The sequence below is a fragment of the Callionymus lyra genome, chromosome 6 (assembly GCF_982586985.1).
Source record: "Callionymus lyra chromosome 6, fCalLyr1.hap1.1, whole genome shotgun sequence".
NCBI lineage: Eukaryota > Metazoa > Chordata > Actinopteri > Syngnathiformes > Callionymidae > Callionymus > Callionymus lyra.
This window is the reverse complement of record NC_141823.1, coordinates 23,132,835-23,151,119: the sequence shown is the minus strand read 5'-3', so window position 1 is coordinate 23,151,119 and position 18,285 is coordinate 23,132,835. Positions and strand designations below refer to the sequence as shown.

Here is an 18,285-nt window from a genome sequence, read left to right as displayed (position 1 = left end):
CACACAACCTCGGCGACGTCCCCGGCAACCGTGTGAGCAGTGGACCGAGCCGAGCCCGAACAACGGCGTTCAGTTCATCAACCACGAGCGGTCCAATCGTGGGTCCTTGTGAGCGCATGAATAAGTGAAAGTGGGTGTGTTAGCGCCAGGAGGCTGATGTGTTTTACCGCCCTGACAGTGCCTCGGGGCGATCCAAACAAACCATAACTGCCCCAGACTTCCCCTAATAAGCTGCTGTCCATCAAGCCTTGCTCTGCGCGGCGGCGTGGGCCTGCGCGGCGCACAGGTATGGCAGCCTCCCACACAACTCCACTCTCGCTCAATCTTCTCAAACTCAGTGTCAGCCCGGCTCGCTGCAGGGCATCATTTAATTGGCAGATACGTGACATCCTACGCTTCAAATTTTTCGTCAGCCGCGCAAGAAGAGGATGAAGGAGGTGGACGTCACCTTGAGTAAGACAAGAAGTATGTTGGCCTCCGAGCGTTTGTCCAATATTCAAATGTGTCTTTCTTTAAAGAACCTTCCAGGATGTTATTGGTATAGCTCTTCCTTTCAATAGCTCCGACTGTTGGTGTGTCACTACATTTTTGTAGTTTAAAAATAAATACCGTATTTTCCAGACTATAAGTCGCAGTTTTTTTCAAAGTTTGGCCGGGGGTGCGACTCAACTCTGGAGCGACTTATGTGTGAAATTATTAACACATTATTACCGGTAGATCATTTCACATGTTATTTTCACACTAAACCGCAAGAGGGCGCTCTAGGCCTCTGTTGATAATTTCGACGTAGAAGAGGAGTTCTACCTCCGGAGTTAGCGGAGTTGTTTAAAAGTGACACCGATGATGAAGATTTCATTGGATTTTAGTTATTTGGAGTTACACGGACGGTTTGGTAAACTTCTTAGCATGTTATTTATGCTATAGTTATCTGAATAACTCGTAATATGTTATGTTAACATACCAGGCACGTTCTCAGTTGTGTCGTGTAACGTAACATACCGTATAATTATTCAGCCTGTTGTTGCCTCTATTCTATTTTTATTTTAAATTGCCTTTCAAGATGATGTGTCTGTTCTTGGTGTTGGATTTTATCAAATAAATTTCCCCCAAAAATGCGACTTATACTCCAGTGCTACTTATATATGTTTTTTCCTTCTTTATTATGCATTTTATGGCTGGTGCGACTTGTACTCCGGAGCGACTTGTAGTCCGGAAAATACGGTATATAGTTGATCATGTTTGTGAGTGCCATCGCGTCACAGCAAGAAGGTTGCCGGTTTCGCTTCCAGGTCTGGAGGGAGCCAACTTGTGACCCTTCAGTGTAGAGTTTGTATGTTCTCCCAGTGTTGCATGGGTTTACTCCGGGCACTCCGGTTTCCTCCCACAGTCCAAAAACATACAGAATTTGATTGGTAACTCGTTGAAATTGTCCATAGGAATGAGTGTGTGTGTGAATGGTTTTGTGTCTTTGTGTGTCCTGTGACAGACTGGCGTCCTGTCCAGGGTGTCCCGCACCTCTCACCTATAGGATCTGGGATAGCTCCAGCCCCCTGCGACTCCCAAAAGGTATTTAGCAGTAAAGAAAATAAATGAATGAATGAATATAAAGCCGGGTACTATAGACTGTAGTCAGGTTTTTGTTTGCACTAAAATTACCGTAGTAAATGTAGCAAACTGCTAACTGTATGTTTATACCTAGTAGCATCAATCACCACAATATATAGGTATGTATATATATATATATATATACACACACTGAAAAAAATATATATACACAACTCTTTTTTTGCTCCCATTTTTTATGAGATAAACTCACAGATCTAAAACATTTTCTACATAAACAAAATAACCATTTCTCTCAAACTTTGTTCACAAATCTTTCTAAATGTGTTAGTTAGCACTTCTCCTTTGCCCAGATAATCCATCCCTCCTCACAGGTGTGGCATATCAAGATGCTGAGTCGACAGCATGATTGTAGCACAGGTGTGCTCAGGATAAAAAGCCACTCGAATATGTTCAGTTGTATCACACAACACAATGCCGGACAACCGGAATGTCCACCAGAGCTGTTGCTCGTGAAATGAATGTTCATGTCTCGGGCGAGAGGCGGAGGACACCCCGGACAGAACGCCTGACGTCTGTCACAGGACACACAAAGACACACAACCATTCACACGCACACACTCACTTATATAAATTGAAGACATACAATAAACAACACTACAGTGTGAAATATAATTGCCTGAATATAAACTAGAATTACATAGTAGACAATGCAGTCATTCATTAATTTCAAGCAGAAAATACTTTTTATGATCACAAGCTGTACAGTGTACACGCTTAAACACGACAACATGTTCATTAAGATGTTTAATTGCTGGAGCTGGTGTTCACACAGATGATCCCCAGTGTGTGTGTGTGTGGGAGTGTGTGTGTGTGTGTGGTGAGAGTGTGTATCGTTATTAGCCATTAAGGTTCACGCTGGCCTAACTTCACACAACAGGCACCCGGGAATCTTTTATGCGGCGACGGAAGGGGCCACATTAATTGAGGTGAAGGATTCCACCGGCCGTCTGTGGAGTCCAGCGTTTGTTTCACCAGAAACAACCAAGTGACCCGCTTCCCTGCGCCCTCGGGCCCTTCTTTCTCGGGGGCCTGGAAGAGACTTTAGAGTGCAAATGTGTGCGATGCTTTGTGTGAGGGTGTGTAAGTGTGAGGCCACGTAATTAAATGTGAGATATAGAGTGTGTGTGTGTGTGTGTGTGTGCCATTGCATGTGTGATCGCTTGTGTCTATGTGATCTGTTTCCAATTAGCCCTCTTGAGTCCTTCAGCCCAGAGCCATGACTAATGTCTTAGCGGACTAAAGGCCCAGCTGATGTCTCTGAAAGGGGCTCCATCTGTTGTGAGGAGATCACAATGAGGAGCTCGCAGACAGATGAGTGCGAAGGAGACTGAATCACGGGAGTGAATGTGAGGTGGGGAAGAAGCATTCAGGACGAACTTTGCTCGGGGGGCCACACTCGCCGATCCATTGGCGGAGAATACCATTAGCACGCAATGGCTTCATCACAGTCGGGGGGTCCCATCCTGACTCTTAGAGAACTCCTTCCTACCGACCAGCCTTCCAATCTGTTTGAACTACATCCGATTTATCGTTTATATTTCCATCACTTTCCGTATTTTACAAGAGCCTCATTGTATATAAAAGATGTGTCAATCAAACTGAAGAATGAAAATATTTAAAGGGATTTAACACAATGTTATGTTTTGTTTCATCCCAAGTGAGCCACGACCAGTGGAGCTCACGGAGATGGAGGCGGAAGAACCACGGAACAAAAACAAATTTGATTTTCCATTTTTGGTTATCGATGTTAGGTTTTCCTTTGGCTCCATGGTAAACTGCAAGATAAGTGGCATTAGAGGGTTTGTTTGTTGATTGTTTGACATTCTGCTGCCAGAAAAGTTATGATCTCCACAAATAATGTGAACAGTTTCATGTTTTTTTTTGCTTTTATTGTGTTGTATTTACTTAAAATCCAGCCGTAAACAATATTTTATCATCAATCCTGCAGCCGCTACTTTAGCTTACAGGTTCCAGTCCGTGGTGTCAGATCATCCCTGCTTGTATGCTAGTAAACGTAATCACATATTGTACTTCAATTGTTTTTGGTTTATGTTCGCAGTCATTTTGATCTTTTTTTGAGAATGATTTTCTTTACTGGTGTATACTACGTTTCTTCCATTTATTTTTTAACTTTCAATTGAGTTTTCACTCTACTAACTCTACTCTAATTGTTTTTTATTTCAGATTTTCTTTCTCGGTTTTGAATTTATGTTTCTTCATTCCCTTATTTCTATTATTTTGTGTGAAATGTTTCACATGTTTATCATTTAACGGTTCAAAAACGAGTTATGTGTGTTTTTTTGTCTCCAGTCACTGTACAAAGTTGGGTCTAGTTGCTTCCAGGTTTCGGGACAAAAGGGAATCATTGTGACAGAATGTTTAGTTTATCAAATTTCAGGCAAAGTTATTTTCCTTTTTGAAAAGACATATTTTTTCTTTTAAGTCAATTGACGTGAAATTGATACTGTTTTGTCAAGTCGTTATTTTGACTTGAATCAAACCCAGATGGTCGAAGACGTTCACGGCTAGAACATTGACAAACATTTATACTTTGAAGCTGAAGAAAACAGTTGCGATGACCTTGTTTAGTTGCTTCTCTGACCGTCGGTCATGGAACCGGAGACTGATCACCAGAAGTCTGACATCAGCTTATCTTTCCTAATCTTCGTCCAAAGCAACGATAATGAAATGTTTAAGTGCTGTCTTGACCCAAGCTTGTAGATGTTAAAAACTAGAGGAACTTTCTCAAACACTCAGTTATCTTATCAGTTCTCTGCTTTTCGTTGCTGGTGATGAATTACTTTGTCTCTGGACTTTGAAAGTTCACGAGTGACGACAGGATGATGAGGTTCATGTGAGGATACCGCTCTGGAAATCCCCCTCTTCTTCTTATAAAAAGGCTTTTTTGTCAAACTACAAATCAAATGATGATAAAATAAGCTGTTTCATTACAGTAGCACAGAAGTTAATGTCTCCAAACTCTTTTCTCATCACAGTCCGCGTTTTATGTTCACGATGAGTCGACGAAAAAAAAGGCTTGATGCCGAAAAAAAGTCTTGTGACTAAACACTTTTCACATCAAATTAACTTGAATTAAACCAGCAGCAGTTCTGTTTGGTTTCAACATCATTTATTTTTCATATTTTCTGTCATCATTGGTTTAAATCTCATTGATCATAACTCCTCTAAAACTGTGTATTATTTTAACAATTTTCTTCACTACCTTATATTGTCTGGACGCCTGAGTGTCATTAGATTAGATTAGATATACTTTACTAACGCCTCTGGAGATCTCCTTCTGGAAATTAGGTTTCCAGTTCACAGCAGACGACAGAAGGTACAGAAGTTTTATAATAGCAAGAACATGAACAACATGCAAATAAAAAGAACAAAGTTTAAATATAAAGAGCATGTCATGTGACCAGAAAACTGATTTACATCACTGGGTCAGAGAAAGTGATTTTATATGAAGTACTGAGAGACTTTTTTTTTCCACTAACAAGAAAATAAAACCATAAACTGACACAAAAACAACCTTTATCTTGATTTGTAAACAAATGATACTTGGAAAATTGGCAACAATAAAAGGTTTATCTTCTGACCCGGTCAGGGGAGCAGTACCGGATTAGTTACAGCACATAAAGAAGAGAAAATAAAGTACTGTTCTAATGACGTTTTGAAAATAGATGGTGTTTTCTCTGAAGTTACATCAGAATGTTGCACTTGGCACATCAAGATGCTTTTTTCAGTCATGTTTACTCAAAAAAACCACCTGTAAACTAGTGGGAAATGTTGTAAATGAAGGTGGTTCTGTTAATATAATGTCCACATTAAACCGATTTCAGATAAAACACTTGAATGATGACGTTAGGAAAAAGGCCTTCTCTACTTGTCTTCCATACTCTTTATTATCTGTGTAATAATGTCCTGCCACTGACCAGCATATGAAGTGCGTGAGTAACTTTCATGTTCAGGTAATAGATCATTAGGTCACATTTTTTTTTTTTTTAAAAAAAGGTCAAGCTGGTAGAAAGTAAAGCCGACTGACCTGATCCTGTCACAGCTGATGGAAGACAGTCATCAGCAAACCTGACCCCAATCAACAACAGGCTATCTTAGCAGGTCAAAGGTCATCTCCAAAATTCAACACAAAGTCACCATTGATAGCCTTTCAGTGATACATTTCAGGTTTCTGTCTTTTTATTTTTCAAATAATCTATAGCAAACAATGCAAAAGATTATTTGAAAAATAAAAGATCAAATAATCCTCGTCCATTCATAAAATATTTTGTTTATATTTGAAATTTTCAAGCATTTTGTTTGGTTTTTTTATTTCAATATTTATCTTTTTAATGCATTTTAAAGTGATATTATTATTTTAAGCAATATTTATTTTAATGATCACTATGTCTTTGAATCTCTTTTCTGTTCTTATGATAAAAATGAATGTATATGAAAAAAAAAGGATAATTCAAACTTTGTTTCATTAGAAATTAGATACTCAATGTATGAATTTTCTATTAAAGTTTTTTTCATGGTGGAAGCCTTAAGTATTTTCTGAAATCAGTCTGCTGGAAGAATAAATGCTGAGAACATTGTTTCTACCGTCTGATGTGGAAGTAATATATTAATGTAATAATAATATATCATATAATCTTAAATATGTTGTTAAAGTGCAACTAATGTGTTGATTTAAGTGCATCTTAAATAGATGTTGGACTCTATTGTACTCATCAGTATGTGTCTGTTTGTACAAAACTGTCTGTTCATTGAAATATTTACATTAAAAAATGTGATTAAGCCCCGCCCACTGGAATCTTGTTTACCATAACCACACCCGCTCTGCTGTGATTGAATAGGCATCAAGGTTTGTCACCACACATCATCAAGTCTCCACCTCCTAGGGACTCATTGTATAAACAAAGCGGGCGTGATTACAGCTGGCTGGAGGAGTGAAGCCATTATCATGTCATAATGGACTCTGCTCTCGTAACCTCTCTTTCGCCAAGATGTCAGACGGGGGAGAACTTTATAAAGTAATAAGTTCAAACATCATCATGACGAGAGACTTACTGCATCTTGGAGAGAAAGACTTCAACATTTGAAATATGTGAGTCAGGAGAGTTGGGTTTGTTTAAGGAAAGACTTTCTCTGTCCACATGTGTATCGTAACTGCCTTATCTGGGGGGTTGGTCATGTGACATGTTATTGTGGAGGGTTCCATCGAGGTGCTTTAGCAAAACATAGGAAGAAAAGTGTTTATAAACGCAGAAAAACATGTTGTGATATTTGAGAGGTTTGTTGAAATTCAGTTCTTTACATGAATACATGTTTTTTGTTCTACTTATATTTCGATGTCTCAATGTAAAGCCTGCGACTTTGCCCCTCATCAATGGTTGTTTATCACTGTACTGTATATATATGTGCACGATTTGCAGTTCCAGTAAGCCCATGATTCACAAACCACATGTTACCCTTTTGCACACAGACTTGAGACCTTTCCATTTCCCTTTCGCCAATCTTGATCAAAAGAAGCCACACTTCTCCTTAATAAAAACATGGATCCACATCCTACTTTCCATTGAATCCTTCTCCAGAATGGACTATTTTCCTGAAAATCTGGAGCTGACTAATCGTACCCATATCACTTTCTTTTCATTTCATTTCTTTTAAGTCTTAGACATTGAGTTTGGAGAGAAGACACCAGGACAGAACTCTTTTAGGGCAACAGAGTAAAACACTACTGTATGTTCGAGGATAATGTTTATATCAACAAGAATGTTGGTTTCTTTCTTCAAAGAAAGAACAGGATGAAAGTTTAAAAAAAAAAAAAAAAAAGACAAGCCTGACCTAGAAACTCGGGAGAGACTTTCTCTTCGCCGTGTCTTTGTTTTTGTCCCGTCGACTCAGGGGGGGCACGGAGTCTGCCGACGTCTTTGAACCTTCAGCAGCTTGGATCTGCCTCCCAGGTGTTGAGCCCCGGGACTGAACCCGCCCGTCATCGTCCTGCAGCGACACACGCTGAGCTGAGCGAAGCACTCGCAGAAACAGCAAACAGTCACAGATCAGGGGAAGCTGCAGAGAGAAAGAGTGCGAGGAGGTGCTGAGGAGGTGCTGTCAGAGCACCCGAGGAGATGCTTACTTCCTTTGTTGCTCCGTCCTTGAGGTTCACATGGTGCGGCTGCTGTATGTGTGAACTAACTCGAGAGAGATGCATGCTGGGCTTTGGAAACGCCGCGTCTTTGGGATTAAAACTTTCCAATGTCCGCTTTTTTTTCAAAATCCTCTTCGAAGTTCGCAGCTTGAAGGTGATCTTGTCTCACCGGCACCGCTGTAAAGATCCTTCACACTCTTTGAACGTTTACACATCATTTAAACTTGTTTTATTCACATTTGTTTATTTATGTTTTCTACAGAATGTACTTCAGGAGTGCTTCAGGAAGCTGTCCCTCGTCTGTTCTTCATGGAAATATTAAGGCCGTGTATTGGCAAGAATCTGGTGATATGATACAGGGATATGATAAATTGCGATACTGTAGTAACAAGGATATATTTGTAGTATTGTTGAGTACTTGACTCTGTTTTTTTAGTATTTACAGACCACATGAATCTTTGCAACGTCGTATTTGTTTTGAAACCAAAATATGTCGAAACCTGAGCTTAAAAAAAAGCTGCTGGAGTCGACTGTATCCTCTCGTCCTCAGTCATTATCAGGATCCCGCAGGATAATGGGTGGCCAGACAGGTCCTCAAACACAGTCTAACCAATGAGGTTTCAGCTGAAACAAGTGACACCAGACTGACCGTCAACTGATTACAATCCTAAAAGAGTTGATTGGTGAAAAGTTGTCCTTTACAAATAACCATTACTTACTTACTTACTTGCTCTTGATTGGTTTGAACAACAACCTGCACCCACTGCTGCTGTTTATTGTCAATAAAAATGACATTCACTACACATTTATATAACTATAAACCATAAAATGAACTATAATGAAAATAAAAGAAGTTGATTTGAAAATTGAAAATATATCTATAAAAACAATGGAAATCTACACAGTGCTGTTTAATATCGATGCAGTATCAGGTACAAGAATCTGTGTATAGACACTTAATAAAGCCGGTTAAAGCAAAACACAGACACACAGACAGGGAAGATCAAAACCTGGTTTTCTTGTATTTATCTGTTGCCAGGTCAGCTCATGAAAAATGGTTTCCAGTTCATTGAAGCAAACAACTTCTTTGCTTCTAAGAAATTCCTGCTATTTATTCAGTAGCCACCTGCCCCTTTATTATTCTGACCTGGAGTTTGTATACATGAAGTACTCTCTATATACTTCACTCCTTCCACACCAACTCCCCAAACATTCTCGCTGTGACTTTTTTTTTGTAAATGATCCATTTCTACGACGTATAGGGGAAAGTGGTGGAAGTAACATCAAAAGAAGAAGAGGACGTGAAGGAGCAAGCCTGGGGCCGAAGCAATCAGACACCACACACACACACACACACACACACACACTCACTAACTCTCGCACACACACACATATGGACGCGCACAGCATGTCACTCATGTGTCAGGAAGATGGTAAACCCCTGCTGCGGATTAATTACGCGGTGATATTCTTGGGGGGGAATTTGGGGATTTTTCCCCGGTTGCACACAAACACCTCAGCCCCGAAGGGAAAATACTTGTTTGGCAATAGAAAACTCTATAGTGCTGATGGTTATGGAGTGAAACTCACTTTCATAACTGTGGAAATGTACTCATAGTCACTAAAGGTTGCAGACACTTGAAGGCGCAGCGTGTGGTTTGTGTCAAAATATTAAAGGAAAAAAATAGAACCTGGACTTTAATGAAGTCACCTGAAAATTGATGTGAAATAAATGTATTATAATATTATCTACAAATCCAAGAGATCTAGGAAAATAAACACATTGTTTTTTAAATAAAGAATACAAATATGTTTATTATCTTGATATAAATCCTTTAATACTGCATTTTTATTAATACTTTTATTTTGCATCAGCATACAAGAGCTAGATTAAAAGATCTGTGTGAAGTTACTGTTGATGCTTACAGTTCAAAATACAGTTTAATGAGAAAAGAAAAACAAAGAATTAAGAGCCAATGTTTAGATTCAAACACAAAATACAAAGGTGGATCTATGGAACATAATGTGCTTTAATTTAAGGATTCAAAACAGGAAGTGGATGATTGAAGTAAATATAATATACTCTAACAGAACTAAGAATATCTGGAGTTTACAGGGAGAGAAGACACTGTCATGGGAAGAAATGGCCTGTAAAGCACAGAGAAGACGAAGTAGAACAGATTGTTTGCGAAATAAATGTACACCTCATGATAAAGTATATAGATGTATTTGTATAGCGAAGTGTCTCATCTTTAAATTGAGATTTGATATAACTATAAACACAAGTTTCCATTGGAATAACACAAATCTGATGTTTTAAAAAGTCATATGGTCTCAGCATCGTCTTATTTCTAAATCTTTGTTTTCCTCACATTATTTAAGCAAGGAACCAGGATATATCATCAAAAATCATGATCAGGAAAATCTCTACTTTCAATTAAAAACATTATTTGAAACTGAAATGAAAAAAAAAAGAAATGTAAATTAAAGACAATTACGTCCATTTATTCTAAATTCGCTTTTAAAATGAAATCCAAGCGAGTCCTACAACGGACCAAGGTTTTCTATGTGTGATTTAAAAAGTTTGAACGAGTTCTTGTGAACGACGTTACTGCTTCCTGAAGGACAGTTGAGGCAATTCATCGTCCATTCATTCCTTCTGTTGCCTGTAGCAACCTCTGCTTGCAATTTAACCAACAATTTTGTGACAATCACAAATCTTCTTGTGCTTCTGTGTCCATTTCTGTACTTGATGGGCCTTTGTGTGTCTTTATGTGTTTTCAAGGTCGCGTTGTAGTGCTTCTTCTGGCTGAATGTGGAGAAATTACTTTCACACTGATGCAAACAAACAACTCTGCACCTCATGCTGTTCGCAACCATAGATTCTCTTGATGTGTTTTCACTCAAGTGCATCAAGTCATGTTGGAGCACATGTTGTCCCAATGGTTTGTGGAGATGTTTAGTTTTTTTTTCCAGTTTTTCTTTGTGTTGCAGCTTAACAGCACCGCCTGCAGGTTGGAATATGTACTGCGCCTCATAAAAAGTATGATTTTATTGTGAAATAAACAGGAAACAACAAGTAAGTGGGCGGAGTTCACCAGTGGATGCTAGTTTAACTACTAACTTTGCCTTTATTACTATTTCTATTCAAATAATCAACTGAAGTCAAAAATAAAAACACCTTTTGACCTCATGTCTGGGTCCAGTTATTACGACATTCTTAAGTTAACATCCAAGTGCTTTTATTTATGCTCTACTTTCTCCCCTGCTTGTGCGGGGCTGATGTTGAATTTATTTGACACGTTGATTAATGTTTAATTTAATGGTTATTTAAATGGATATTTGCTTACATCGCAAAGAGCTTTGTTGAGATTGAGCAACAAATCCAACTTTTCAACTCTTGACGATGCAATATTTCAGCTTCAAAACTATTTCTTGTCACAGTGTGTAAATAATAATAATAATAATAATAATAATCTCTATTTATGAAGAGCCAGCAGTGATACACTCAATAGCAACGCTAGCATTTGCAGTGAAAGGTGCTGTAACTGTTGGTCCCTTATGTGTGCGTGGAGTACCCATGGCACTCACCTTGGCCAGATCACATTCAGTGATATATTTAGAATAAATTGCCCAGAGATAAACTTCACTCTGCACATTTTTACTTTCACTCAACGCCCACATCTAACAGGAGAAGAGCAGTCTCTGGTCCTTTTGAAGATCCCAGCTTTGTAGCAGAGAATCACTCTCAGGTGGTATTAAAATTGTCACCTCATAACTCCACACAATGGAGATGGCTCGGGGCCAAACGTGTGTGAGCTTTTGTGCTATATTGCGGTCGGCGTCAGCGAGGATATGAGTCAGATCAGCACAAGGGGTCTTTGTAGGGCTGTCACCCAGGAATGTGTACGTGAAGGATGAGCCGAGCCAGATGCTCTACAGTGTCAGCGGACATTGTTCTGGGAGCTTCTCCTTCATGTCCCGCTTTGTACGTGAACTTGTGTCCGGGGTCCACCAGGCAGGTGAAGCCGCTCGCATGTTTCACTCTCCACCATTATCCAGGAATGCAGGAGGGATATTCCGTTTCTGACATATATCCTTGAGCAAAGTGCACATGGTAGCTCAGATCTGCTGCTATTGTGTTTGTGTTTCTGTGGACGGGTCAGGTGCACGGAGGACAAGGAGAAGCATAAGAACTCTCAAGCCGCTCGCTTCAAAGACTTCAAACATCAGAGATCAACGAACTCAAGTCTCAGTTACATGACAATAAAACATAGGAATCAGTAACTTCCAGTCAATAAACTTGATGAAGTTTATTCTTGGTTTAAGTCATTCTAAGCTTGTTAACCAGTGTTGTCTTCAGTGAGACAAAGACAATCTCTTAAACTCTAATGAAACTTTAATAAATGGAAACAAAAAGGTGTACTGGTTCCTTCTTGATTCAGTGGACCTTACAGGTAATGCACAAGTCATGTTTTCTGTGGTTATTTATTTACTATACCCGTCACAACCCTACATTTCTAGCAGATATGTGTGTTGTTGCAGTTTTTAGAGGTAATGTTATTTAATGTACCCTCTTTAATCATTTGTAAATTGCACAAAACATGTTTATTTTAAAAGCTTTATTCATGTCACAGGTAATACTCGAGGGCAAGAAAGGCATGATTATGAAATGGCAACTAAGAGACTAAACTAAATAATTATTTTCTATCTATACAAATGAGTTACAAATGGAAGTATTTCAGTAAAAATATAATATTGAATGTTTGAATTTAGCATTTCAGGTTCAAACTGTGATTTTTGTTTTAATCTGTTGTGTTATCTCAGGGTCAAGGTGAGCCAAAGAACCGAAAACAAATGTAGTTGGTGTATCCTTTCAGTTGCTTCTGGGTCAAGGTGAACGACCTCCACCACTGTATTTATGGAAGCCAGGGAGGTCATTCACCTTGACCCAGAAGCAACTGAAAGGATACACAACTACATTTGTTTTCAGACCTTCAGGCCACCTTGACCTTGTGATAACTCATGGTTTAAAACATTTTAAAAGTTTTGAATAATTGAATTGAGTGTTTTGTTGAACTTTAAGCTAATCATGCGACGCACAGACACGATCGGTAATGGTTTGGTATTGGCTGCTGACACTATTATAACAACATTTTTATATTGAATTTAAAAAGGCTCCCAGTAAAAAAATATATATATTTTAAAAGTATATATTTTTTAATTAATTGGAATAAATATATGATAATCTAAGTGTATAAAAATATGCATTGCGAAAATATTTGAATCAAATAAATTCAACCTTAAAAATGAAACTTAAAATTTAAAAAAAAGGAGAAAAATTCAATCCTTAAATGGTTTCTACATTTGAAATGTTAACTTCCACCATTCAATATTCTTACAGCACTGATATACAAACATACATCTGTCACAAAACTTCCTCTAAAACATTTCAGTCATTCTTGCCGTTGCATCTGTAAGTGGATAATTGAGGCAGTAGTTCTGACGCCTCTTAAAAAGCTGTCATTCAAATCATAATTGCACGAGGTTACATTCTTCACATACCTGCAGAGTTACTCAGGGTTCAAATAAACCTATTTAGTGAATCTCTTTTTTTTTATATACAGACCCTGGATCTGCTGACGTCACAGAGGCGTCTCACGTCCGGTGCTTTCATAACTCCAGGTTGACCGGTGAAAAGGTTGTGCAGAACCAGCCGAGAGTCGCGCAGGTGTGTCGTGTGCTGCGGCCTTTGTGCTCGCTGGGATGTTTATGGGCGGCAGGTTGTGATTCCAGGTTGCTCTGCTGTTTTCTTAGCTTGGCCAAACATAGATGTCACTGCCTGTTAAAACACAGAACCAGGACGAGGCAAACTGAGCTCGGATCTGGAACTGGAAGAAAAAAAACAACACTGCAGGCTGTAAAGAAAGAAGAGGTTTGGACAGGTTTTATTGAGCTGCAGAAAAGACTTGTTACATTTATATTATTGAGATGTTGAAAACATAAATGATTTGTCATGAATTATTTCTGAGGACTTTAGAAAGAAATAAGTGATTGAAGCTCAAACACTGAGGAAACACAAGTTTGAACTAAAGTGAGAGATTTATGAGTCACAGAAAGCTTTACAAGAACATTTGTCAGCTCTGTGATCCATGGATGGAGAAGAACGCCGCCTCCATTTCTTCTATAATCTTACCTGCAGTCGGAACCATTTACCGCGGCCGAGCTGCCGTCAATCATCCGGACCTGTCGCACATTTCCAGGAGCGCGTGGTCAAAAAAAAAAGCTTCTTGACGGCTCTCTGCGTCAACCCTTGATATTTTTCACGGCCTGTGTTTTATGGCCGCTGCACTAAGTGGCGTTCAATTATTCCTGGAGCTGCAGATACTTCCAGAAAACACAGTTGAGTTACGTGTTAAATCTGTAAAGTGGTTTAAACCGACAAGTGGAGCTTTAGAGAAGTTAGAAGAAGTTCTTCAAAAGATCAAGGGGTCACATGATCGGCTCATTTACAAGATGGCGGTTCGGAGTTAAAATGAAAAAAACTTCACCGTTTTTATTTAAGGCCTTTTTTCGTGATTATTTTCTTCTTTCTGCGTGAATTCTGTATTTCCCTGATTGAGTTGGATGGATCATATATTCCTCTATAAGTAGCCTGTGCTGGTCCAAAACTTTATTAGGAAGAATCCTGTCAGTAATAGTTGTGTCCAGCTTGTGTGGCATCAAATTGTAAAGCCTCATATTATTGATATTGTGTATTGACTGTAGTTTGCCGGCACATAATAAAGCAGTCACGCTGACAGACGAAACAAGGATGCTTTTGTGGAAGCTCTCTCGTCCTGTTGTGTTTATCGTTCATTAAATCTCTGTCCATGTGACCTCCGACAAAGTGTTGTTCATGCAGCAAATTGCTTCAGGGCTGACTTAACGGAAAAACACTTCGCCTCACTGTTCACTGGCTCCAGTCTAGGTTCTGTCTTTCAAACTTCTCAATGACAGATATTGTTATTTCATTCATCAAGTTTCTTTCAGCTCCAACAACAACAGGCACTGACGAACCCACGTGCCATTGAGAGATGTCAGCAAATCTTTATGTTGTGACGCAGAAATGAATACTACTCACAGTGTTTCCGTTTATTTTTATTTAATAAAATTGTATTGATGTTGACATTGTTTTTATTTTTTATTTTTTTGCTCTTGACATCAAACGCTATTGAGCCCAATAACTTACTTTAAATCATCTGGATCTTAGAGAAAAAACAGCTTTTGACCTGAACATACATATTGCAATGAGTAATATATATATATATATATATATTCTCGATTATTTTATAACGTTTACGTTTGAACTATAGTCAAACATTGGCTGTTACTGCCACCTAGTGGTTGATCGTATACACAACCCTCTATTTATTTATTAGAATTTACTTTATTAATCCCTCTGAGATCTCCTTAGGGAAAATTGATTTCCAGACACAGCAGGTCAAAGAAACAGCAAGTTCCATAAAAGCAATAACAAGGATGGATCAAAATAAATAACTAAAATAACTAAAAGGATACAAAGATAGAATAACATCATTCCTTTTCCAATTCCTCCTGTTTGTTTTACATAATGCTAGATAAGAAACGCTTTCCGAGATATTGTAGTCGGATATTAGATAAAGTATTCCAATATAGTGTATTGTGGAATGACTTATTCATTGTTCCTTTGCATTTATTGTTTATAGTCTTTATTATAATTCGTAAATAATAATGTCTTGCATTTTTGGATTAATTTCCTCCCCTTGACGATATTTCTTATACATAAAAAAATATCTTCATAAGTTATTATTATATGTTCGGGAAGCGTAAAAAAATGTGTTTATATAAAGTCTGACATTATTTTTGTTAAAAATACAGCGCTTTGATGAGATGACGTCACGTATACCTTCAAACGCAGCCAGTTAGCAAGCTGAAACGACCAATCACAAAGCCGGAAAATGTATCACGTGACAATTACTTTGCGTACTTTGAAGTATAATAGAATATAAATGCCTTCAAAGCGAAAAATCTGATGTATAAGTGATCGCAGAAAACGTTTAAAATTGTCGTCTGACAGGTTTGATAACTTTTAAGACTATTTACGTCGGATTATTGATCTATAATTAGTTTTATTTATATGGAACAACTTAATGCTAACGATATGTAGCATTTCCATAGTATTAGCTAAACAACTGCAATGTACAGTAGCAGCTTTTTCTATGTCGGTGATAGAATCAACTTATAGTTACATTTTACTTATTATTATTTTAACAACGTTCTTATTTTAGTATTGTTTAAGTTCAGTATTGATATCATGCATGTTTATTGTTCTTCAGGACTGCATTATGAAGACCGGCCCTCCATTGTTCATGGTTCTGATCCTCCTGGTCTATGGTCCAGTTCTATGTCTGCGGAGACTCACACAGACGTAAGTCTCTATGACAACCATCAAATGTCACCGTTTTATTCCATATGTTATACGTTTTCTCATACTTTAACACCAATACTAGCACTTTACTTGTCAAGTTGATGAGGAAAACTAGAACTCTAGTTGGTGAAGGTATAGCAGCATGTACAAGTGTCTGGTGGACACACGGTGGCAGCAGAGAGCATCTATGGTTGGATGGATGGATGGATGGATGGATGGATGGATGGATGGATGGATGGATGGATGGACGGACGGACGGACAGATAGAGATAGACGATAGATTCATAAAACATATGAGAAAAGATTACGACCACCGTCTGATCAAACTTTACACATCAGTACTTCATACCTTCCTAAATACTGTTCTGTTCAAAAGAAGATACAAATAATGTCAAATAAGTTGTTCACTAAACAAGCTGCTTCAAATGTTAAATGTTTTGTCTTTTGTCTTTCAAACCCATCCAGAGGCCCAAATACATGGAGGTATGAAATCAGCACGGTGGACATGAAACCCTTACCCACGCACAGCGAGTGTAAGACCTGTAAACTCTTGAAGCATTAATTCATCATCTTACCCATAACACTCGTGCTTTGTAGTGGAGAAATACTTCAACCCTCACTCGACGATTCAAGTGAAGGCCTACGACCCGAGTAACTACGTCCCTCACCAGTGGGACACATACGACCCTTTCTATGATGAAAGCCCTCATAGGCTGGAATATGTCCCCTACGAGCCGGAAAAAGATGTTCCTCAGCAGCAGGAAGAAGATGTTCCTCAAGAGCAGGAAGAAGATGTTCCTTGCCAGCAGGAAGAAGATGTTCCTCACCAGAAGGATGTAGATGTTCCTTGCCAGCAGGAAGAAGATGCTCCTCACAAGCAGGATGATGATGTCCCTTACCAGGAGGATGAAGATGTCCCTTACGGACAGGGTGTAGAATGTCATTATGGACAGGGTGTAGATGTCTCTCACCAGCAGGTTGTAGATGTCTCTCACCAGAAGGATGAAGATGTCCCTCACAAGAAGGATGAAGATGTCCCTCACCAGCAGGATGAAGATGTCCTTCAAAAGCAGGATGATGATGTCCCTCACAAGCAGGTTGTACATGACCCTTCCGACCAGGGCGTAGAATGTCGTTACGGGCAGGTCGATGATGACCCTTACGAGCAGGATGAAGATCTCCATCACCAGCAGGATGAAGATACCTGTGACGAGCAGAATGCCCCTTTTAAATGGAAGTATGGGATAGAGCGGGGATATCTGTGAGGGTAGAACCTCTGCTGATAACTTGTGTGGTCTAGGAGGTAAAACAAGCCATCTTAGAAAATACTACAGGATGTTTAAATGTGATACTGTGTAACTGTATTTCATTTTTTTCTACATGTTTCAACAATGTTTGACGTTGTAATGAATCTGAATGAAAACGTGGCTAAATTGTAGAAATGTTTGTTTACTGGTTAATAGAGACCAATACAATCAAATAAACTATAAAGAGAAGTGAGTCTTCCCAGGGCTTTTATTTTGTAAAGTCTTTTTCCTGGGTTTGCTGTGTTTTCGTTGCTATCTTGAGAGTCAGTGAGGCGGTGCTTGGCAAGATCCACGGCTGTCGACTATCAGGCCAATCAGAGGTGCTGCATAAAGAGTCTGCTCCTGGCTGGAGTCAGAGTCAGGATGTTTTATCTGGACCATCATTAAAGCTCTTAGTTGCTTGCCTGAACTTACTTTGCATCTTGGATGTTAATCTCCAGACTGTTTTTTCCTATCGGTGCTTTGTGTTCCTTTGGTGAGTTCTGGTGTTAGTTTTTGCCTTTTTGTAATGGATCTTGCACCTTGCAGCCACGCCTGCTTTGGTTTTCTTGGACTTCTGGTTTTTAAATGGACTCTGAACCTTTGACGCCATCTTGTGGACGTTTTGTGTGTTACACTGTATTGTTGTGTTATTAATAAACTGTCCTTTGTAAACCACTGTCTGGTTACCCTCTGCTTCTGGGTCACCTTTGCTAAATAAACCGTTACAATCCACGTCCTTGAAGCTGTATTTGTGCTAAAATCCCAAA

At 38.9% G+C, this 18,285-nt stretch overlaps 1 protein-coding gene across 1 annotated transcript; it reads left to right on the top strand.

The window, feature by feature from the left end:
• The first annotated feature begins 15,803 nt into the window (after window positions 1-15,803).
• Window positions 15,804-18,232, top strand: LOC148077629 (uncharacterized). Its single transcript, XM_087793422.1, has 4 exons — window positions 15,804-15,878; window positions 16,138-16,229; window positions 16,695-16,762; window positions 16,827-18,232. The coding sequence occupies exons 2-4, from the start codon at window positions 16,147-16,149 to the stop codon at window positions 17,492-17,494; spliced, it is 819 nt and encodes a 272-aa protein (XP_087649548.1). The 5' UTR covers window positions 15,804-15,878; window positions 16,138-16,146; the 3' UTR covers window positions 17,495-18,232.
• The last annotated feature ends 53 nt before the right edge of the window (window positions 18,233-18,285 follow it).